Genomic DNA, 23,844 nt, shown 5'->3' on the forward strand with positions numbered 1-23,844 from the left:
GTTTGAGATGCCTATTAGGCATCCAAGAGGTGAGTTTACACTGCCAGCAGGATATACAACTCTGGGGTTTATAGAAACCTGGACTAGAGATTAATACGTGAATATAAAAAAGGGTCCTATGAAAAGTAACCTCACAGGTGATCTGATCATAAATTCCTAACTGGGCAGGTCACTCCCAAAGCGTATATCTTTTAAGTGAAAGGTTTATCTTCTTTCTTTCCTTTGCTTCAGTTGAACGGTTTTCTTTTTATTTTTCCAAGAGCTTTAGACATTTGCAGATAGCTTTTTTTCCAAACACAGGAGGAAGCAGGTCATATACAGTTCCTATTTTTAAAGACAAGCAAAGGTTATGGGTGACAAATAAAAAGAGACTGCAAAAAAACAAAAGGAGGGAGAAGAGTAAGAGAGGGCTGATATAGAAGTCATGAAAAAAGAAATTATCTTAGTGCTGGGCATGAAAATAATGAACAGAATATGATTCTTTAATCTTAAATTGAAAAGAAGCAAAAAGAAAAACTGTGACACAGTTTTCTTCAATAACTGAAGGGGAGTTTACAATAAGCAGCAGCCATAACAAATCTCACTACAATTAGTTTTAAAAGAGTAGGAAAATTCAAATGTGACCAGGAAAGTTTGCATATTCTCAGAGAAAGAGGAACAATCCAATTCCCAAGCTGTCTGGCTGAGAATCTTTGGGATAAGAACACACAGCACATTCTAATAAACCAACTTTAGAAATGGGTTTGGGACAAAGGAATTTGTAAAATTTCCATAACCAAAACGAAACGTCTTCTCCAAAACCAGTAATAAAGTGATGGTTTTATTTAGTTATTATAAGAACAAAAACTGAATATACAAGTTTTGATTTAATGATATCTAGTAATTAATTTGGAAGTGTATAAAACAGCTATAATTATCCAATTTTGATGTGAGATAATCAACAGGGAAGAGACACTGTGCAAAGTCTTTAAGTATGTTCTCCAAATAAGCAATCTTAAGATTATGGCCACTTTGTCTATATGCCCAATGTAAAAATTAATAATTATTTCAAATGGTCATCTATTAATTGTGCCTGGTGACTACAGGGAAACTAAAAGGAATTGAAATTTATTTTCTACTTTTTAAAAATGTGGGGAGAGGCTTGAAATGTAAATTCTTCACCAGCTTTAGTATTTTAAAAAAAACAACAGACATTTGTTTTCTATTTCTGCAAAAAACAAAGAGGATAAAACTTAAAAAATTTACTTTGCACAAAGAAAGAAATAACTTCCCAGTTATAATTACTGAACAAGTCTTTTTTTATTCACATTTAGCTGATCCCCCCCCCCAAAAAAAAAATTTTTATGTGTATATAAAACAGATGCTATTTTTACTTTTTTGGTTAATCCTCACCCAAGGATATTTTTCCAATGATTTTTTTTGTTTTTGTTTTTAGGGAGAGTGGAAGACAGAGGGAAAAACAGAGAGAAACATCAATGTGAGAAAAACACATCAACTGGTTGCCTCCTGCATGCGCCCCTGCCCAGGAAGAGCCTGCAATCAAGGTACGTGCCCTTGACTGGAATCGAACCCGGGACCCTTTGGTCCACAGGCTGATGCTCTATCCACTGTGCCAAACTGGCTAGGGCCAGGTGCTATTTTTAAATAATAATAGGTAGGTACATGCTTTCTCCAGACACATTCACATTCACTGTCAGCCCCAGATGAAGTATCTAGATTCATCCAGATACATGACATGTGTATGTACAAGCCCTTGATGAGACATCTCCTTAGGAACTGTTTCTTCTTATGGGCATTTTCCAGTTATGTTGGTATTATCAAATTTCTATAAAAATTTAACTTTACGCTTGGTTGGGCAACACAAAGAAATATCTAACTCAGTCTCTTCCTAATCTAGCTGCCTAAATCCACCTGCAACGCATCAAGTCTTCCCCACGTTTAGTGCCTAAGGACACCTATTTCTTAAGTAGTATTTTACATCGGTGCTTTTCTGTAGTGCACAAGAAGACTCTTCAGGACAGGTACAGAACTTTTTTTAAGTGTTGAGTCTGTCTCCCTTTTCCAATGCAGCAAACTCTTGATTAACCATGTCCCCCACACCCAACTCCACCCGGGAGTGTTAGCCACAGTAAAGCTATAATTAGGGACTGGATTCCTTCCAGTTAGCACACATTCCTGGACTGCTTCGCTTCAACTACAGTAAATATAGGCTCAAAACTAGTCGAATTCACATGAAGATTACCCAAACAAAAACACTGGGAAAATAAATCTGCTGGTCTCTTTTCTAAATATAAGGTATCCCTAAGCAAAACACTAACATGTTAGTTTAATAATGTACATACAAGTCTTTTTTAAGTATAAATGACAAGTTTTATTTAAAAAGTAATCGTCCTCATCATACATATATAATAAAGTATTCTAAAGCAGTCTTGGGGTTTTTCACATTATGTTTGGGGCCACATGTATCACTGCTCTCCTCCAGTAAGTCGTGAGCTATTACACACCGGAATTTTTGCAAATAAGGTACTTCATGAGGCAGAATGTCAAGAAGATTTAATTGCACAACTTATATTCATCTACAGAAATATTTCTCAGTTGTGAACTAATTACTATGCTTGGAAAATGCTAGCATCCTCATAAATATTTCGGTTAAATTATGGTGCAAAATGTAAATTTTACAAACTTTGAAAAGCACATTTTTGTGACATCTAAGCATTTCCCTGAGAGTATAAGGGATGTTATTCACGTAATGAAACATTTCAGCTACACTCGGGAAGACTCTTCATGAAAATACCGCAGAGGTAAAGGTACCTAAGAGGAGATGGTAAGAAAAATCTGAGGCCCTAGCCGGTGTGGCTCAGTTGGTTGGAGCATCATCGTGTGCACCAAAAGGTGGTGGTTTGATTCCCAGGTTGTGGGTTCGATCCCTGGTGGGGGAGCGTGCATGAGTCAACCAATAGATGTTTCTCTCTCTCACCCTTCCTTCTTCTAAAATCAATAAAATAAAATATGTGGGTTTATAAGTGGAGTAAAAGAAACAACTATGGAAAGTAGGACCAGCTGAGAATTCACTCTGAGGAAGGGGTGAGATGTGACAGGGTTGCCCCTACCCCCAAAACATTATTACCCTGCTATAAATTGTTGGGATGTTTTTCCACTTTACTTTGAAGCACTGCCATTGTCTGTGAAAGGCCTTGGGTTCTGAGGCATGACCTTGTAAAAATGCAGCTGCAGCATTGTGTAGCAACTGCACCATGCAGGTATTGGTGAGTTTCAGATGAGGGGAGGATGATCCCAAGTCATTCATTCTTTCTTGGAAAGGAGTTTGATCTGATTGTTTTCTTCTGATCACCACATATCAGCCTGATCACCACATGATACCAGCTATACTAAGAAAACTGATTGGTAGTAGGAAGGTGGATGGTTTTGGAATATGAAGAACCCCAGGAGGTAGAGAAGGCTAGGAGAAGGGCCCTGATCCAGGAAAGGAGGCCAGCAAACCTCACAGGAGTATACCTGGGCCCTAACGGCATTAGGGGATAGAAAGGGCTGCAAAAATGGAAGAAAGACCTTGTTCTTAGGAAAAGATATGGAATGTCTGTTTTCAGACAATAGAGCAAATCTAATAATCTACCACCTCGACAAACCATTACATTATTAGGGAATAGCTACAAATATTCTATAGGCAAATACTTTATATTCTGGAAATACAATCAAGAGGCAATGCTTTAAGGCTACACGTTAAGGCTACCTGGATTACTGTGCAAGCAACAAAGACTTTTTTTGCAAAAGGTAACATAAATTAAACACTATTTCCACCTTAGGAAAAGCTATTATTAGCTAACTAGACATTCAAAATGGAATCTTAACTCTTATTGCTATTATTCTATTGCAGGGCAGATTATCACTCAAAACTGTCCATTTCAGAAGACCAAGAAATTCTCACTTTTTTGTTGTCTTTTAAGTAAGGCCAGATCAGAAAAAAAGACTTTTAAAGTAAACTTTTCTTTTGTGTTTAAAGTGAAATTTATTACAATACAATAAGTGCAAGTGTTATTAAAAAAGGCTGGTTAAAATTATAAAGTGTCTATATAATTTTTCTAATATAAATATTGGAAATAATAACTTCAACAATTCTATATGTACACAGAACACTGAAAACATAAAATCATGCACAAGGTCAAACTGTAACTTTGCATACTGTCCTTTCTGGGATCACTTTTATCTTCTTCTGGTCTCAGTATGATTCCAGAATATGAAGGGATATGCTAATTACTCAGATTACAAACTTAAAGGGTCAGTGTTTTGAATGTACATCAGTTATCACACATTAACAATATTCTAAAATCACTGCTTCGACTATTCTGATTAAGTGGTTCTAATTCCCATATTTCCCTTTCTCTTGGACATCAAGTTGAGCTAGAAAAACTGATTATAGGATCCAGCATGATTCATTTAAAAGTGGCCTAAAGTGTTTACTATCTATATAAAAAGTCCTACAGGACATAAAAGACAGTAAGTACATCAACATGTAAGGAAAATTAAGCAGCTCACCCTCTGCTTGCTTACCTGGTTCCATGTCCCTATAGAAAGGAGGGACCAGAGCCATGAAGAAGCAAGGACCAATCAGAATTGCTGATAGTGTGTGTTTGGGAGGGGAGGAGGAGCAGCACAGGAAGGAATGGGACAGAAGTGTCAGATAATAAAGGGAAACTGTTAAAGCAGGGACTGGTTCCTGAGAACACTTCATAAATTAGAGGAACAGCATTTGTGAAATGTCCTCACCTATAATATTTCACAAATACCAAAGAGAGTCTGAACTAGGCCTCAACATGTGGGCAAGTGAAACAATTTTCATAAACCAGCAGTTAACACTCAGAGAGGTTAAGGGGTTCAGCAAGGGGAAGAAAAGGAAACTGTGTACGATACTTAGTCCTCTATGACAGTGCTTCTCATCCAATTCACTTGGGGGTCTCATTAAAATGCATTGGGTCTGGAGTGGGGCCTCAGATTCTGCATTTGTAGTATGTGCCTAGGAGATGCCGATGCTCTTGGTCTATAGACCACACTCTGAGAAGCAAGGGTCTACCACACAAAGAGGGAGCCACCTCTATCTCTCTGAGTCACAAGTGTATCTTGAAATCCTGAGCAGAACTGAGACCTGCTCCTATCTAAGCACATCCCCAGGCAAAAGGTGTAGGTGCATTGCATATGTGAGCAGCTGGCTACAAGAATGTGTTAATATATTTTCTGAGAGCACCATGACTATATGAACAGCCAAGTAACATAATTCAACTTGAGTACATGGAGTGGTCTATTTGCTGGTAATAAAACAAATCTCTTTCTCATATAGTCCTCCTTAAAGTGAACATGATATAAAAGTATAAAAAAAACCAGCATATTGAATTTCATAGCAAAAGGCCACATGTGCACACACATATAGTATGAATTATAAGAAATTAAATGTGTTTTATCAGAATATAGTGCTACCACTGCTCCCAGCTAAAATCATCTCCTCTTCCAAATACAAGGAAAAAACCTTGAATTGTAAGGAAAATGACTGCATTGCCTGCCAGCACAAGGCCACACGCTCCCCATTTGATCTGAAACACAAGAAAAAAGGATTAAATATTTACTTTCATCATATTACATTCTTTGCAAATCTGTTATTTTCTGCATTAGAAAAATTCAATGAAATATTACATAAAACTGCTAAAAGGCTTAATGTAACAGGCAGGAGACAGTGAACTATTCAATAATTAGTCTAATTACTTCATGATGCTTGTTAATTAAGTCTAGTATCATCCGTAACATTTTCTCCATTAGACATATTTCTCTACTTGCTTTCAGGAGACAATGATGGCCTTAAGTAAAATACATGCAGCATATTATAAAAGGTCCAATTGCAACATTGGGTACTGAAAGTTCTATACACATTGCCTTCTTTCACGAAAACAGGAATTAGAGAATTATGGATTTGTTTCTTTTCTAGGCAAGAAAAGATTTTTAAAAATAATCTGCATGCAAATGAAAATAGCTTTCCAGCGTGGCAGATGATTTTACAGAGGTACAGTTGGGGATGAGAGTACCCTCTAGTGGGCATTTTTTGTTTTAATTTAACCAATAGAAAACATCAATGGAAGTTGCTTCATATAACATGATGTGGTAATGAAAGGTAAAAATACAAATCTTTAGAGCAAAATTTAAGAAGCACTAGGTCTGAGGTATAAAAAGAATAAGGTCTTGCATTCAAACACTATTGATGCTTCTCTATTATCTAGATAGAGCTCAAACTGGTAGGACATTCAAAACCCTTCCTGATCAGGCTTCACCAACCTTTCTAATCTCAATCTCCATTACTCCATTTTGCTCCATCATATTGGACTACTGCTCTTTATTCCACATATTAATTGCATTTCCACAGTTGGATGTCATTCCATTTAACAGCCTTCCCTACTTTAATCAAAACCTGATTTACCAAAAACCACATCAAATGCCAGTTAGTATTTCTCTGAGTGTTCTCAAGGCATTCTGATACTGTTTTAATTACCACACAGTGCATTTATTATAAGCTTATCCATCAGGCTAGTTTCTGTGCTCTTTGGGAACAGAGACAGCATCTGGCTCTTATTCCTGGTGTCTGACAAATAGCAGATGTTACAAAAATATTTACTAAATGAATAAATAAGACTTGTACATATCTGATATTCAATGTCCCAATAAGTTTCATGAAATTGAAACAGTATGTAATTGGGGGAATAAAAATAGAGTATAAAAAAATCACCATTTAAAAAAATTAAAAAATAAAGAGTATAAAAGACAGTGAATGTCAAAGAATGGAATAAATATACCCACAATGTGTTTTTTATTCACTCTATTTTCTAATAGCTATATAGTTAGTTGTCCCACAACATATACCTACTGTGTTGACTTGAGAATTGTGTCCATGATCCTATTGAAGAAGAATTTGATATGATATCGTGGTACTGTGTTTTATAATAATACTAGAGGGCCAGTGCATGAAAATTCATGCACTGGAGGGGGGGGACCCCTCAGCCCGGCCTGCCCCCTCTCACAGTCTGGGAGCCCTCAGGGGCAGGAGGTGACCTGGCGATCAGGGGAAGGCGATGCCCCATCACACCTCTGCTGCTGCCACTGTCGGCAGCACAAGCCTTGGCCAGCCCTGGTTACCTGAGCCTCGGGCGGCCAGCGCCATCCAAGGCTTGCCTGTGCTTTGGGCTGGCCCTGGGCAGCTGGGGGGCTGAGGGGACTGGGGGACTCTGGAGGCAGGCAGGGCTGAGGGGACTGGGCGCCACCATCTTGTGGCTGTGGGCGCCACCATCTTTGAGGGTGGGACAGTCAATTAACATATTCCCTCCTTATTGGCTTTAGGCACTGCCATCTTGGTGATGGCATGAGGGTCAATTAGCATATTCCCTCTTTATTAGATAGGATATATTTGATCTTCTCCTTTCTGGAACATAGTCCTAAAACACTTGTAATTTCCTAAGTGATAACAGTGATAAAGGTGATTTTTATTATGTTAACACTAGAGGCCCGGTGCACTAATTCCTGCACCAGTAGGGTCCCTTGGCCTGGCCTGCGGGATCGGGCTAAAACCGGCTCTCCAACATTCCCTGAGGAGTCCCAGATTTCGAGAGGGCGCAGGCCAGGCCAAGGGACCCCACTGGTGCACAATCAGGGCCTGGGAGGGGCGCAGGAGGTTGGCCAGCTGGGGAGGGTCTGCAGGGCTCCAGGGCGTATCCAGCCCATCTCGCTCAGTCCCCATCTGCTGGACCCCAGCAGCAAGCTAACCTACCAGTAGGAGCATCTGCCCCCTATGGTCAGTGCACGTCATAGCGACTGGCTGTCCGGTCGACTATCTGCCCCCTGCCTCATAGTGAGCAGTTGAGCAGCCTTAGCATATCATTAGCATATTACACTTCGATTGGTTGAACAGACGACCGGACACTTAGCATCTTAGGCTTTTATTATATAGGATGGTGACTTTTATAAAGCACCAAGGGATGGGAGCTGGTTGCTAGAAAAGCCAAGCATGTGCTTAGAGGGACAAAACTTTTAGTCCCACTCTCCCTTGACCTTTGGGGAAGGGAAAGGGGGACTGGAGATTGATTCAATCACTAGTGGCCAATGATTTGACTGATCATGCCTGTGTTATAAAGCCTCCATAAAAACCCAAAATGAAGGTATTTGGAGAACTTCCAGGCTGGTGATTGGGGCAGAGTGACACATTCTGGAAACTCCTCAATGCAGCTCTCCCATCAGGCTGTTCTTTTTATAATTAAACTAGTAATGCAGTGAGTAAATGGGTTTCCTGAATTCTGTGAACAAATCAATTAAACAGAAGATAAGGGTCATGGGGACCTCTGATCTATAGCCAATCAGTCAGAAGCACAAGTGACAACCTGGACTTTTGATTGGAAACTGAAAGAGAGGGCAGTCTTGTGGGACTAAACCCTTAACACGTGGGATCTAATACTGTACTGTTTCTGGATAGACAGTGTCAGAATCGAGATGAATTGTTGGACACCCAGCTGGTGTTAGAGAATTGCTCGTTGGAGGTGTGGGGGAAACTCCCACTCCACACACATTTAAATTGGGTAATCAGAACTCATTTATATGTTCATTTTGAAACTAGAAAAGTATTGTTATTGTAGTCTCTATGGACTGCCATTAAGATAAAAGGCAAGGACTTAAGAACAATTCCAGATAATAGCTTAAAGTAGAAAAAGCAAGAAGTCATTTGGCCTGGCTAAAAGTTATAAGAGAAACTAAGAAAGCATTCTGCAAATATGGCCAAGATATTGTTAGGTAGATCTAAAATATAGACTAGATTGACTGAAAACATGCCTGGCTTTGAGTATTAAGTCTAAGCAATGAAAATGAAATTGTGGTCCAGACACAGGCCTTTGAAGTAAACTCAGTGACAACTGGGCAAAACAATAGAGAACAAAACTCACCACAGCCACACGAGCAAGAATAACAGGAAATCCAAAGGCAGAAACAACAATTCCAGTAGTGAAAAAATATGCCAGTTCCCGACAGGCACTGCTTGTTGCATCAGAGTCATACGTTGCTCTTTTGGCAATGAAATGAGGAATGGGAGAGATGGCGTGAAATATCAGGACGAACAAGGGCCAATAAACACTGTTGGTTGGACCCAGGAGAAATGCAAAAAGAAAAGTTACAGTTAAGACATTCTACTGTTTCAAAGTTGATATTATTTTAAATATTATTTTAAATGAAATACAGTATATCTCAGGAATCACCTAATAGCCCAGCCAGTATGGCTCAGTGGTTAAGCATTGACCCATGAACCAGGAGGTCATGGTTTGATACTGGGCCAGAGTACAAGCCTGGGTTGCAGGCTCGATTCCCAGTGGGGGGCCGGCAAGAGGCAGCCAATCAATGATTCCCTCTCTCCCTCTTCCTTCCACTCCGAAATCAATAAAAACTTTTCTTTTTAAAACAGAATCACCAAACAATATTGTTAGGTTTTTTTAGAAATTTTCTAGTTCAAAGCCATTATTGGACAAGTGAGGAAACAGACACAGATTGGAAAAAAGAACTGGACTAGACCCAGCTGCTTCCTGACATACCCACAGCAAAGAGCTCTTAATTCTTCCTAGAATACAATAAGTTTTCTAAAGAAAATCTATGTTCCCATTTACAGGAAGCCATTGTGGACAAAAAAAGGGGGGGGGGGGTGTATATACAAGTTCAGTGATGAAAAATAATCTCACAGGAAGATCTGATCATAAAATCTTAAATGAGCCGGTCATGGTGGGTAGTCACGCTCCAAGCATATAACTTTCTTTTTTTCAAATATGGTTTGTTTGTTTTTTATTGATTTCAGAGAGGAAGCAGGAGGGAGATAGAGATAGAAACATCAATGATAAGAGAGAATCATTGATCTGCAGCCTCCTGCACGACCCCCATTGGGGATCAAGCTCACAACCCTGGCATGTGCCCTGACTGGGAATCAAACTATGACCTCCTCGTTCATGAGTCGACGTTCAACCACTTACCACACTGACTGGGCAGCATATAACTTCTTTGGTGAAAGATTTATCTTTGCCTTAAACAAGCCCTGTCTATTTTTCTGTGCATCCAGGTTAATACACCTTTGAAATAAGCATAGCTTCCCTCAAGAGAGCACATAATCTTATTAACTGTACCTTGTTTTCTCCCAACTTCAGGTAATTTTCCTTACATTCCCTCCTTAATGTCAAATGTATAAAAGAAACTGCAAAAACTATTATTCTTCCGAGCATTTGAGATCTTGCTTTCCAGCAATTGTTGTCAGTTTTGGCTTAAATAAAGGCTTATAAACATTCTCCACAGATTTAGACATTTCTTACATTAACAATATAAATTATAAATGCCTCAAAACAAAATTTGGATCCAACTGATTTTTTACACACTAGTGAGTTTTTCTCATAGCCAAAGGTCTCTGTTTGTGTCAGTTTGTGTCTACATGTGAACACTGAAAATGTGAGATAATTTTCTACCTCCAGATGTTATTATTAAAATTAATTTAAAGGCAAGCACTTGCGATTGGGTATTTCAAACTTCTCAGAAATATAGAAACTAGTTCAAGTGCTTTGTAAGTTCACATGATCTAAAATTAACCCTTAGTAAATAAAAGCTAGTTTAAGTTTGTGGTTTAAGTAGAACAGACATGTCTTTTGAGTTGATATTTTAAATATAGTTATATTATGTTTTACCCAGGGTTTTATAAAAATAAGTCCATGTTAATAATTGACTTTTACATCTATGAAATGCTTCTAGAGTTTATAAAATGTCTTCATAAATTTGACTTCTTAGTTTTCATTGGAAATTAAGGTTTTAAGGGTTAAAATCTCAACATATGTAGGAATAACTTTACTGTGCTCCAAAATGAACCCTGGGACAACTCATAAAGATCTGTTCTCTCATAACAGAGACGTTTTAAACTAATCAGGACTTTTTTTATGTTAAATTGCATGGGAAGCACTGTAAAATAAGTGATGAAAGAATTCTAGGGTATGCTACCAGGGTGAAAAATGGCTGTAAATAAAATGAGTAGTTGGGGATATGGGAAACCCAAGATGGCTACTTGGTTCTTTGAGGCTCCCTGGCAAACACCATTTTTTTTTTCAGTATTTATACATTCCTTCATGCCTCGTAGTGCATTCAAGCTGGACTTAGATTAGATGAAGGAACTTATGAGCTGACATTATTGAAAGGAGACAGCTTACACTACTGTCAAGGTTTGATAAAGTCACTACCAGAAAATGCCAAATAGGTAACCGCTTCCTTTCCCAGGAAGCAACCAGAAGACAAAGACTAAGAATCATTAACTACCACCTAGAGATTTTGTTTACTGGAAAGGACATCAAATAAAACACACTCTCCAACCTCACTGGACGGGACCTTATCAGCACCTAACCACAAACAGACATCTACCCATCTCTGATACTTGCCTCCGCCTACAACAGACATCAGAGACTCCTCTAGAATGAGAAGCCACTGACATCAGAGATAGACAGCTATCCCAAAACACTGACAAGGCCTGTGTCTATATATCTTCAGATCAATGCTAAACTCAGAAACCAGTTGGTTTGTTTTTACCTGTATGCTAATGATATGTTATAATAATATACTTGTTCTTTGGGTTTTGCTAATAGTCCAACTACTTATGATTAATGAAGATGTATATGATAATATTCTTTTTATAGCTATATACATGTTATACTAAATGAAAAATACAGAAAAATGAAACAGACGGCAAAACTTGGATCATGATAGTTCATAGGACAGAAATGATCCAGAGTATTTTTTTGTAATGAAGGCCCATAAGACCTAACTTCCATCTATCTGATCTTCACTTACGGAAAAATTTGGTCTCAATTCACATCTCATGGTTATATTGCCCCATTCCCAAAGGTCCAACATTTTAATACAATAACCACCATCCCTGTGTCCTTTACCCTTTATTCTTAACACTTCTACCTCTGATAGCATGTGCATTTTATTTTAAATATTTTTTATTGATTTTTAGAGAGAGAAACATTGATGAGAACCATCAACTGGCTGCCTCCTTCATCCTCCTACTGGGGATTGAGCCCACAACCCAAGCATGTGCCTGACCAGAAATCAAATCAGCAACCTCTCAGTGCATGAGACAATGCTCAACCAACTGATCCACACCAGCCAGGGCAGCATGCACATTGCACTCGGATGTCGAGTATGACTCGACACGGTTAGCATTAGAATAAAGGAATCGAGAATAAAGCAAGCGAGTGCAAAGGGTTAAAATCTGTTTACTGTCTGTCTCCCCCTCTGAAATACAGACTCCAACAGAGCAGGACTCTTGTTTTCTTATTTCTTAACTAGGGGCCCGGTGCATGAAGATTCATGCACGGGGCCGGGGGGCGGTCCCTCAGCCCGACCTGCACGCTCTCCAATCTGGGAGCCCTCAGGGGAGCCCTCTCTAATCCGGGAGTTTCTGTCTGTTTTGACAATCATGAGCGAATTGTCTGAGACCCCAACCCAGTTTGGTTTGTTGCTCACAGAATAATAGAGGCTTTTTTTTTCTTTGCTTCATTGGTGGAGATTTCCTGGAAGTTTTAGGATATCTTCCCTTTAATTTTTCCTAGACACTCTGATTTTACTTATGTCTCTCACCTTTGCTTTCCCTCCATCCTCCACCGCAACAGTAACTTGCTCCAGGCTCACTTTGCTCTAGTGCAGTGATGGCGAACCTATGACACGCGTGTCAGCACTGACACGCGTAGCCATTTCTGATGACACGCAGCCGCTGAGGCGGCCGCATGCCGAGGATGAAACATTTGCGAAATAATGTTTTTTCCTCAAAGTGACACACTACCCAAGTTATGCTCAGTTTTTTGGCGAAGTTTGACACACCAAGCTCAAAAAGTTGCCCATCACTGCCTAGTGTCTAGGAGATCTGTCTGCCACCAGAACTACGATTCCCAGCATTCCTGGTGCTCCCCACGCTCTGAGCTTCTGCTTCCAGTCCTAGGGCTGCCACCAGAACTACTATTCCCAGAATTCCTGGTGCTCCCCACGCTCTTGGTTTTCCCATCCTGCTCTGTCTCTGTCCCATGGCCTCCTGCTCTGCCAAGTCCTCCTAGCCGCCAGCTCTCCCTCTCTGCTCGCCCTCTGGCGGCTTGGGGAGCCAAGTTCCCCAAGCCGCTCCATTCTCCACCGGCTCTCCCACTCTGCTTTCTGCCTGGCGCCTGTGTATGCAAATTAACCCACCATCTTTGTTGGGTTAATTGCATACTCACTCCTGATTGGCTGGTGAGCATAGCGGAGGTACGGTCAATTTACATGTTTCTCTTTTATTATACAGGATCCCCAGTTCCCTTAACAGCAGCTGGAAAACAGCAAGCACTCAACCAACACTTGTGAATAAAGAAATTTGTTGAATGTTCCCTCCCGACTCCGCCTGATAAACTCTCATTTATCCACCAAGTCTCGGCTAAAAGACAACTTCTGTGCAGCCCTCCCCAACTGTCCCGGGAAAACTCTGATACTCTGATGCACTTTCTCAAAGCTCTGTGTACTTTTCCCATATCTCCCCTACAGCTGTCTTACTAACTGGATAGTTTACCTGTCTCTCGCTCAATGTAAGCTCCTTGAGGACAGGACTATGTCTCCTCATTCTTTTTTCTTTTTAAATATATTTTTATTGATTTCAGAGAGGAAGGGAGAGGGAGAGATAGAAACATCAATGATGAGAGAGAATCACTGATCAGCTGCCTCCTGCACATACTGGGGATTGAGCACACAACCCGGCCATGTGCCCTTCACCGGAATTGGACCCAGGACCCTTCAGTCCACAGGCTGATTCTCTATCTACTGAACCAAACCAGCTAAAACACTGTCTCTTCATTCCTCCATTCCCAGCTGATCCAGAGAAGGTATTCAGTAAGTGCTTATTAAATGAATATATCAATTTTTAAAAAAGCTTTTCTCTGCACAAGTACAACTGACCTATGAAGGGATTGGGTTCATAATTTGGGCTTCACTAACTCATTGGTTGAAGTTTGATGTTAAATTGACCAAACTCCCTAACACTCATGACACATACACACAAAATAGTGACGAAGACACAAAAAGAATAGTTTTTTTGAAATAACTTACCCATAATCCTCTAAGGCACATCCCAGCATAAGAAAAGTCAGTCCAATAGCCCCACTGAAGGATAATAACACAAGAGCTGTGAAAGATAAAGCCAAGAGTTACAGGTTCTAGATCAATGGTTGCCAGGGGCTGGGGTAAGAGGGGAGGAATGAGAAGTGACTATATTGGGTATAGAATTTCTCTTGGGGGTGATGAAATGTTTTGGAATTAGATAGTAGTGATGTTTGTGAATATATTTTAAAAAACACACACAGAATTTAACATTTTAAAAAGGTTAATTTTGTGGTATGTGAATATATCTCAATTAAAAAATTTAATTAAAAAAATTAAGTCCACAATTTAAGCAAATGTAGCAATTTACTTATTTCATTAGTTGATGTTACATTCGACTAGCATATCATTGCCTACGCCCACCACTTTTAAATCATTAGGTGGAGAAAGGTCTCAAGAATTCCCAGTACCCAACCTCTATCTACTGTATTAATTCCCTCTATATTTGTCAGAAGAGGGCAGCCAGCCAGTCTGTACAACTCCAGTGAAAGGAAACTCACTACCACCTGAGGCAGATCATTTCATTCTGACAGTTTCTAAACGTTGAAAACCTTCTTTCCTTAAATTATATACAAACCTGCTTCTCTGAAATATATACACTTTGGTCATTTTTGCCTCCCCAAACCTTAGTACTTTAAGTATTTGGAGATTGCCTTCATGTCTTCATAGAAAATTATTCTCAACTACTAAATAAAATATTTATTCCTGGCATCTATAGGACACTAATCTCTGAGGGGAGAGGAACACATCTGTCCTTATGCTGCTAATGTGTTAAAAAATCTTGAGCTCTGAGTCACCAACATTTGTTCAAATCTTCTCTGTCAACTGGTTGTGTGACCTTGTGTAGAAGCTAAATTTCTCTAAATCTGATTTCTCACCTGTAAAACAGTAATAGTAATATTAGGGAGCTTATAGTAATTAAATGAGATAATCTATGTAAAGTGCTTGGCAAAAGGAGAGATTCAATAAGTAAATGTTGATTGATGTAGGTATCTGCTCATTTTAGCAATGTTCTTTGAAATGGTATAAGTCAGAAGCATAGGACACTATATTATCCAAATATCCTTCTGAAAAAAATACCTAACACTCAAAATTAGTCACTGATTAAACTAACCAACATTCTCATTGCTGTTACATTAAGAGATCTGGAGGGAATGTTTTATAGGAAGATGCCAAAGTGCTTTCAAGAAACACCTAGAAGTATGTAGGTATTAGAGGAAAAGGAAAGAATAATTTTAATTTGTATGTTTTTCCATTTAGTAGATGTCACTTTTTAAAGAAAAATGTACAAAAGTAAGTTTTTATGTATTGTTTCATTAAGGAGACTCTCTTCCTAGTTGTCTCTGTCCCCTCCCTGTGCCTGAACATCTATCCGTACTGCTCCCTCCTCCAGGACAGTTTTCAAAGCTAGGGACCGCAGACCTCTTCTTTCTGGTCTGTGACACCAATCCCTCAAGGCTCACAACTGTATATCTACGGCTGATTCTTTTTAGTCCTTTTTTTTTTTTTTTCTTTTTCCAGAAATTGCATCCTCTCTGCCTCTTAAAGTTGGAGCTGACCAGGATTCCAACTTCATCTTTTTTCACTCTATACTCTTGTTGAGATGAAGCGTTCCACCCAAAGCTCCCCAGCACTGCAAGGGTCTGGCCACATAAATGCTGCACCTCCAACTCCAATCTTGTCTTCTCCGTCTGAGTAGCCAACAAGGACCTCAAATTCAAGATGTGAAAAACTGAACATCCCCACTCCACCCCCGCCCCCCCGACACACACATTTCTTCCCTTTGAAGATTCTACCTTGAAACACCAATACCAACATTGTACTATGTCCTCTAGTAAAACAGCAAATCAAGGTGACTCCATCTCTCAGATCTCACTCCTATAGACTGAAAGCTTGTATTCCAGCCCCACCTCAACCCTCAAAACTCATGTTAAATCCTGATGGTACTGGGAGGCGAGGCCTTTGGGAGGAGATCAGCCCGTAAGTGCAGAGCCCTCATCAATGGGATTAGTGCCCTCAGAAGAGACCCAGAGAGCTCCCTTACCCCTTCCACCGTGTGAGAGATCAGCAAGAAGATAGCGGTCTATAAACCAGGAAGCAGGCCCTCACATCAAATCTGCTGGCATCTTGACCTTGGACTTCCCAAACTCCAGAACTAAGAAAATAAATTTTTGTTTAAGCCACACGCTTTATAGCAGCTTGCTTCTCTTGAACCCTCTGCTACTACCCTAGAGCAGGCCCTTACCATCCCATGCCTAGCTCTAATCATCTTTTCCAGTCCACCCTCCACACAGCAGACCGTGATCTCGAAAATATACAAAGGTGGTGTCGCCCCTTTGCATTGCTTTCATAGCCACACGTTGTTTTGACACTTGAGGATCAGCGTGGTCTGATCCCCGACTGCCTCACCACTCTCCCATTAAGATCCAGTCTTAATAACACAGATGAAGAGAACAGGTGTGCTCTTTCATGCCCTCTGCTCTGTGTCACATGCTGTTCTCTCCACTTGGAATAAACTCTATCCTCACCCCAGCCTTTGCCAGGCGAAGCCTTACTGATCCTTTTCGCTTCCATTCAAGGATTGCCTCCTGTAGAAACGGTCCTCCTCGTCCCCAAAGCAGGGTCAAGCGATCCCATCTGTACCAGTTACTAGGGCTGCTATTAACAATGTACCAACTGAGTGGCTCAGAACAATGGAAATTTATTTCCTCCAGTTCTGGAGGCTTCACGGTGTCGGGAAGGCGTCGGTGTCCTTCATGGTGTCCATGTCCCAGTGGCTTGCAGCTGCCTTCCTCTTCTTTCTGCCTTCAACTTCCTATGGTATCTTCCTATGGTGTCCCTACATGTCTCCACGTCCAAATTTCTCTTATAAGAACAACAGTCCTTGGGTGAGGGCCCAATCAAATCCAATACTAACTTAACTTGATAACATGTGCAAAGACCCTATTTCCAGAAAAAGTCACCTTGACAAGTCCTGGGGAGTCAGAACATATCTATTTGAGAGACATGATTCAACCAACAACACCATCTTTGTGCTCCCACTGTATCTGAGCATGCCTTAGCTAGGAACATGGTAACTATTTCCAACTCCCTTGCCCAACAATTTCCCATGTATCTTTTTACGCCAAGTCTCGGGCAGACAGTAATCCCTTAAAAGTTGAGTTACCTGCAAAAGCTTCCTTCCCTTAATCCTTTTCCGTTTCATAACCTAGCTTCCTTCACCATTTCTAACACATTCACACATAAACGTTATTATTTGATAGTTTCTGGGCATGACTAAACAGTGCAATACAGATACTACCTTTGTCAACTGTTTCCTGCACTGGCTTCAAATGGCTGTATTACCCAGGGGTCACTGTCCAAGTAAATCATGTTTACTAAACTGATGTCGAACATCAGGTCACCCAGAAATAATGATAAAACTTGTCTGCTGCTCACACACTCAGATAAATTTCGTGGCGAACATACCCATGCGTGCCAATACGTTGTATACAAGTTTACAGCAGGTGGGGAGATCTTTGGGTACACATTTTACAGAAAATAGGAACTCCAGCAACGAAACAGGTTATGCCCTCTATTCAAAAGATTACAAATCTAATGGTTTCCTCCCAAAATAACAGGAAACCTTCCCATAACCTCTCCCAACGCTGGCATCCCCCAGTCCTCTGGAGGCACACCGATAAGGGAAACGGTGTTCTTGGTACCCCCGTTTTATCCACCACACCCCCCCTTTTTTTTTTTTATCAACCGCACCATTCAAAAAACACACACTGCACCAACACCCCTTTCTTGTCTGCCCAAAGATGAAAGTAACGATAAAATTCCACCTAATTTGCTCCCCACAATTACGAGACATGCAGCATTTCTGGGTGCTTTCCATGAACACCCGCCTGCAGTCGACTGGGCCTCATTGGAAAAAAAATCATCAAGGAACAAGAGGGTTCGGTGTCCCAGCGCCGAGAACACCGCGGACAAAGGCTCGCGGAGCGGCAGGAAGAAAGAGAAGGGGCGTCGGGGTGGACAAGTCAGGAAGTGGGAACCTCCTTAAGGACTCGGCGGTGCGGGGGGCGGGGGGACCTTCCGAGGAGCTGAGGAGGGGCCGGGAGGGGATGCTCCGGGCGGGCCGGGTCCCCCAGGCGGGCACCGCTCCCCGCAAGGGCTCGGCCAGGGGCCTAGCAAAAAAACACACAAAAACACACACACACACACACACACACACACAGGGCTGCGGTTCCCCACACACCCTCCACCCGCAACCCAAGACGCGAAGCGGGTGGGCGCGCGCATTCCCACCCGGAGAGGCGGGGTGCGCGGCGGGTCTGGGGGAGGCCGCTCCCCGCCCACGCGCTGAAAGCACAGCTCCGAGTTTAAACAGGACCGGCGAGCCGCGGCCACGGCCGGCCGCAGATGTACCTTTAATGCCCGCCATGTCTCCCGAGCTGGGGCCGCGGCTGCTTCCGGTTTCCAGCCACAGCCCCGCCCACGCCCGGCCAGGGGCGGTACCGCGGGTGGAGCCCACCCCCCCGCCACACAGAGCCCCGCCCCGTCACGCCCGTAACTCCGCCCCCATCTCGCATAGCTCCTCCCCCATCTCACGGAGTTGGGCGCCTGGCCCCTGATCCACATCCTGGGCCATCCCTGCAAAAGCCACTTGCTCAGTCACCCCCACCGTGCACCGTGATCTGTCTCCTAGGGCCTGAGCCCAACTCAGAGGGTCAATTTGCAGAGCCCTGTCCCTCTTTGATTGCTTTTGCTTAATTTTCAACAAAACGTAAAGATAAAGGGTTTCATGGGAACCAAGGGTTTCCCTGGCTACCTGAGAAGTACAAATTCTCACCCCCACCACCTTTCAGATTCCTGCTCGGTTTGCTTTTTCAAAACTGTATACTGAGCATACTATAGTCTCAACACATGTTTAATTACCTGTTTGTTTAGTTTATTTTCCTCCCTCCTCCCATGTCTCCTCATAGATGGAAGGTACACTTATTAAAACTCCCAGGATCAATCCTTCTGCTTTAGCATGCAAATGAAGCTTTGAAACCTATGAATATTCTAGCTAGGAGACCAGGATTTCTATGCTGATTCTTTTTGAAACATAGTATTCACGTAGCATGATCAAACTGTGTGTGCCATGGGGCAAGGGTGGCAGTTGGGGTGGGTAGAGTATAAATGCAGAAATCCTGTCAGATTACAGTTTGGTACAAATGTGTTCTATGCTTTCCATATTCTTTGCCCATAACTTTTTATTTTTTATTTTTTTAAAATATATTTTATTGATTTTTTACAGAGAGGAAGGGAGAGGGATAGAGAGTTAGAAACATCGATCAGCTGCCTCCTGCACACCCTCTACTGGGGATGTGCCTGCAACCAAGGTACATGCCCTTGACCGGAATCGAACCTGGGACCTTTCAGTCCACAGGCCGACGCTCTATCCACTGAGCCAAACCGGCTCCGGCTGCCCATAACTTTTTAAAAATGTAAATCATGTCAGAAAGTATAATTCAAGCTTGTGATTACATTCCTACGAGTGCAAAAATAACAGATTTCTACAAATATTTTTGAGCCTTTTAATATACATTACAAATATTTTAAACCAATCACATTTTGTGTGTAACATATTTACAAAACAAAAATATATTACAATAAATATGAATGAATGAAACGGCGAATTTGACCAACAAGAAGCTCTGTCACAACCAGATATTTAAAAGGAATGCAAAAACCTGTTGGTCTGCATATGTTAAGGGTTTTAAGATAAATAGGGGTCCAGAGTTATAACGTATTTGGAAAAGAGATGGGGGGGGACCCAAAATTAAGTTAGGTAAGATTCTTTCTCATTGCTAAATACATAATGTTTAATGATGTTTTAAACTGTGAACAGTGATGAATTATCCAAACATGATACAAAGTTAATATAGTTCTATCATTTCAAAATGTACGTGGCATTCACATATCCTTTTAATTATTATCATTATATACTGTAGTTCACACAATATCTACAAATGTGAATGAGAAAAAAACCAAGTCACAGCAACATGTCTCACATTCCAATTTTAAATAAGACAAGCACATACTGGATCAAACATTATTTTATAATATGTTAATAAATAACACCTAGTTTGTTATGGTTACCTTGAACAGTTTATAGCTGTATATTTAAAAAGAACATTTTTTTTGCGAGTTTCACATTGTCAGTAAAAAGTAAAATAGAAAACAAATCCTTTTAACAAAAAAATAAAAGGAAAAAAAGAGTTCTACATGGAACATAAAGCATTTTTTTTCTTTTTTCTAATTTGGAACATAAAGCATTTTGACATGCTGCTTCTCTGGTACAGTTTGCCACGAGAAAATTAAAATAGAAAAAAAATGATTGTCTTGGAAAACAATTTTTGAAAGCTTTTCACAATATTAGCATGGGAATCTTTTTGCCCATCTGCTTTGCATATATATACTATGCTCACTGTATATGTGTGCACCAAAGAGATCTACTACAGTCACAGGATAACAACTGCTTACCTCTTAAAACCACAAACAGCCAAAACAGTGAACTGAAATCCAACCCATTTAAAGTCCGTAAAGGTTTCATTCTTGCTTTGTGTTCACAGATGTCCCTGTGTGAATGCTGTTCCTGTGGATCCTCAACAACTTTTAAAACAATAAACCCCACTGATAATCCAAGGAATTCAGTTTACCAACTGGGGAGAGGAACCTAAAAATCTTGACAAGCCATCTGACTGGGTCTGAAGGTCAGCCCAGCTTCCTCACTGCAACTGTACCTGTCTGGTTACTAGTGTTCAGTGTTGTCTTCTACTCTCCCACCACAACCACTCACAAACCTAAAGGACATTCAGTCCCTTCTCGAGATCGGTCCTGATAACTTGTGAATATGCCAAACTGCTTTACGACAAGCTAAGAACATGTTCTCGGCTAAGCAGAAGGAAGAGCATTAAGCCTAATGGCAAAATCATAAGTTTCTTTCAAATCAGGTTGAGTTGTTGTTATGGTATCAAGACTTTTTTCATTAAGCAACCAGTTTTCTAAAGGGAAAGGAAGGTAGCAGCCTACCTTTCTGACCAGGATTAAAAATTTTTACAGAGTCCCTATTTTCTTTACCCAACATTTTCTCTAATTTTAAGAGTTTGTGGTCATCACTGGATTGTAGTATAATCACTTCCCACAATTCAAGTTCACTTGCATCTGTTAGTCCTCTTGACCAAAAGTATACAGTGTTATGTTAAAGACCATAAAAAAACAACAACAACAAAAAACTCGGTGGTTGTATTCCTGGAGTCTAAAGCTGTTGCTCAAATTATCTCTTTCCAAGAAAATGTAAAAACCATTAGTTAAAATCTTTCATGTAATCCTGTTATCATAACTTCTGCTCATTAATCCTATTCCCAGACAATGAGATGGGTGTTATGCTTCTGGTGGCCTCTGTTTTCCATTTCCCCACAATATGCTGAGTGGGCTCCTCAAAGGGCAGGCTGGAATGTTGTAACTCTGCAAGGCCAGCTGACTAAAAAGTCCTCTCCTGCTTTGGACCTTATATGGTGGGGACTTGAGAAAAGGAACATCCACATTCCTTATCAATGAGGAAGTAATTCACGAGTAATTTAACAGTTTAGTACTGGATACATGTTACTGGAGTTTTTGGTTCATCTTTGAAAACCTCAGAACTGTGACGTACACTAAGCATTAGCACAGGTCTGCAGCAGAGATGGAAAAGCTCATAAATTAATACAAGGGCTTTGGGCCTTGATTTTCAAATTCAGACCAGGCATCATTGAGCTCCATGAAAATCATCTTTGCATATTGTTCATAGGGTTGCCCAGTAGCCTATAGAAAAAATGAAACACACATTAGATACCACAGACCAGAATTTTATTTATATTAAATTTTCACTGCTAATATGTGGGCTCTATGTTACTGAAATGTTTTTCTATGAAGCCATTTCCCCTCTTACAGCCCAATCTATGTGACCCTAATTATTATGACCTCCACAGAATGCCTTCTCCCTAGAAATTCACTTATGGTAGGTCAATGAGTAGATAACAGAGAACTTATTGGGCAGCAAAAGTTTCTTCTCTATTCTCTAGAAGTTTTCCAGAATTATCCACCAAATGACAAAGGATTATGACAACCTGTCTCCAATTGATTGTATTTCTAAACTCCCATTTTCCCATTTCTAAATGTAGCTAAGTTCTTGGAGATCCTAAAAATCAGTCACTGGTGAATCTTATTCCTCTCTAAGGAAAGCCCCCATTCCATTGTTTGTAATATGTAGTGTGTGTTTTTTTATCCACTTCATAAAGTTTGCTTAAATACTGGATTTTAGCCCGTGAACTTTATTTTATCATATAAATGGCCTAATAACCAGCAAATTGAAAGTATGATGTTTTGCCCAGCTGGTGTGGCTCAGTGGTTGTGCATTGACCCATGAACCAGGAGGTCATGGTTCAATTCTGGTCAGGCATATACCCGGGTGATGAGCTCGGGCTCCAGTGTGGGGTGTGCAGGAGGCAGCCGGTCAATGATTCTCTCTCATCCTTGATGTTTTTCTCTCTCGCTTTCCCTTCCTCTCTGAAATTAATAAAAGCAATATTTTTAAAAAAGAAGGTATGCTGTTTTAATGCATGTTTATAAACTAATGAAATGAGGAGCAAACAGGCAACACAATAGGGTAGGTTATGCTCACTTTGTCTGGATGCACCACCAGCACAGCCCGCCTGTACACCTTCTTCACCTGCTCTGGTGTTACCAGGTCTGCCATGCTGACTGGCTTCCACTTGGTCTCCCCAGCCCACAGCACAGTGTGCATTGTGGAGAGAAGTGCTCTGATATTTCTCTCTTTGCCTTCAATCCATTCCAGAATCTGTAAATGCAGGGGAATTAAGAAATTCAGAAGGTCTCTATTGGGACTCTCAGGAACCCCTCCTGCTCCAGCAACATCGAAGTACCTGAGGCCCCCTGCGCACTCCTTGCTGCTTCCTCTACCTGGAAAGCTTTTCCACCTCCACTTCCTGCCTTCTCTTTTTGGTTAACTCTTCATCATCCTTCAAAAGCCCGCTGAGGAATTTCATACTGTTCCCCTTTGAGAGTCTGAATTCCTTCCTCTCTGCCCCATCCCAGAGTGAATTATTCATTCCTAAAGTATACACTCCATGGGGACATACACCATGTCTATTTTGGTCTCTGCTATCCAATTCTGTCTGGTACGGTATCCAGCATACTAATATATGGTAAAATAAATGCCCCTTTAAAAAAAAGAAAGAATTTCTCCAGGCTACTCCCTTAAATATGTTTCTATCATAATACTAGAGACCCAGGGCACGAAATTCATGCATGGGGGGCTCCCTCAGCCTGGCCTGCACCCTCTCCAATCCAGGACCCCTCGGGAGATGTCCGACTGCCACTTTAGGCCCAACCCCTGCGGGATCTGGCCTAAACCGGCAGTCGGACATCCCTCTCACAATCCGGGACCACTGGCTCCAACCACTCACCTGCCTGCCTGCCCGATCACCCTGAACCCACTCTGCCTACCTGCCTTATGTCCCTAACTGCTCTCCTACTGGCCTGATCGCCCCTAACCACCTCTGCCTGCTGGCCTGGTCACCCCTA

At 41.0% G+C, this 23,844-nt stretch overlaps 2 protein-coding genes across 4 annotated transcripts in view; both read right to left on the minus strand.

The window, feature by feature from the left end:
• Positions 1 to 1,417: 1,417 nt before the first annotated feature.
• Positions 1,418 to 18,673, minus strand: LEPROT (leptin receptor overlapping transcript). Its single transcript, XM_079777690.1, has 4 exons — positions 18,640 to 18,673; positions 14,176 to 14,251; positions 8,982 to 9,168; positions 1,418 to 5,603 (listed from the first exon to the last, which is right to left on the minus strand). The coding sequence occupies exons 1-4, from the start codon at positions 18,653 to 18,655 to the stop codon at positions 5,487 to 5,489; spliced, it is 396 nt and encodes a 131-aa protein (XP_079633816.1). The 5' UTR covers positions 18,656 to 18,673; the 3' UTR covers positions 1,418 to 5,486.
• Positions 18,674 to 19,807: 1,134 nt separating this feature from the next.
• DNAJC6 (DnaJ heat shock protein family (Hsp40) member C6) overlaps positions 19,808 to 23,844 on the minus strand; it is a 138,580-nt gene continuing 134,543 nt past the window's right edge. For all 3 annotated transcript variants that reach the window (XM_079778102.1, XM_079778101.1, XM_079778103.1), the window contains 2 exons: positions 22,922 to 23,098; positions 19,808 to 22,062 (listed from right to left, as the gene is read on the minus strand). In XM_079778102.1, the coding sequence (XP_079634228.1) occupies positions 21,961 to 22,062; positions 22,922 to 23,098 (279 nt within the window). In that variant the 3' untranslated portion in view covers positions 19,808 to 21,960. The remainder of the gene's footprint in view (positions 22,063 to 22,921; positions 23,099 to 23,844) is intronic.

The sequence above is a fragment of the Cnephaeus nilssonii genome (assembly GCF_951640355.1).
Source record: "Cnephaeus nilssonii genome assembly, chromosome: 7".
Lineage (NCBI taxonomy): Eukaryota > Metazoa > Chordata > Mammalia > Chiroptera > Vespertilionidae > Cnephaeus > Cnephaeus nilssonii.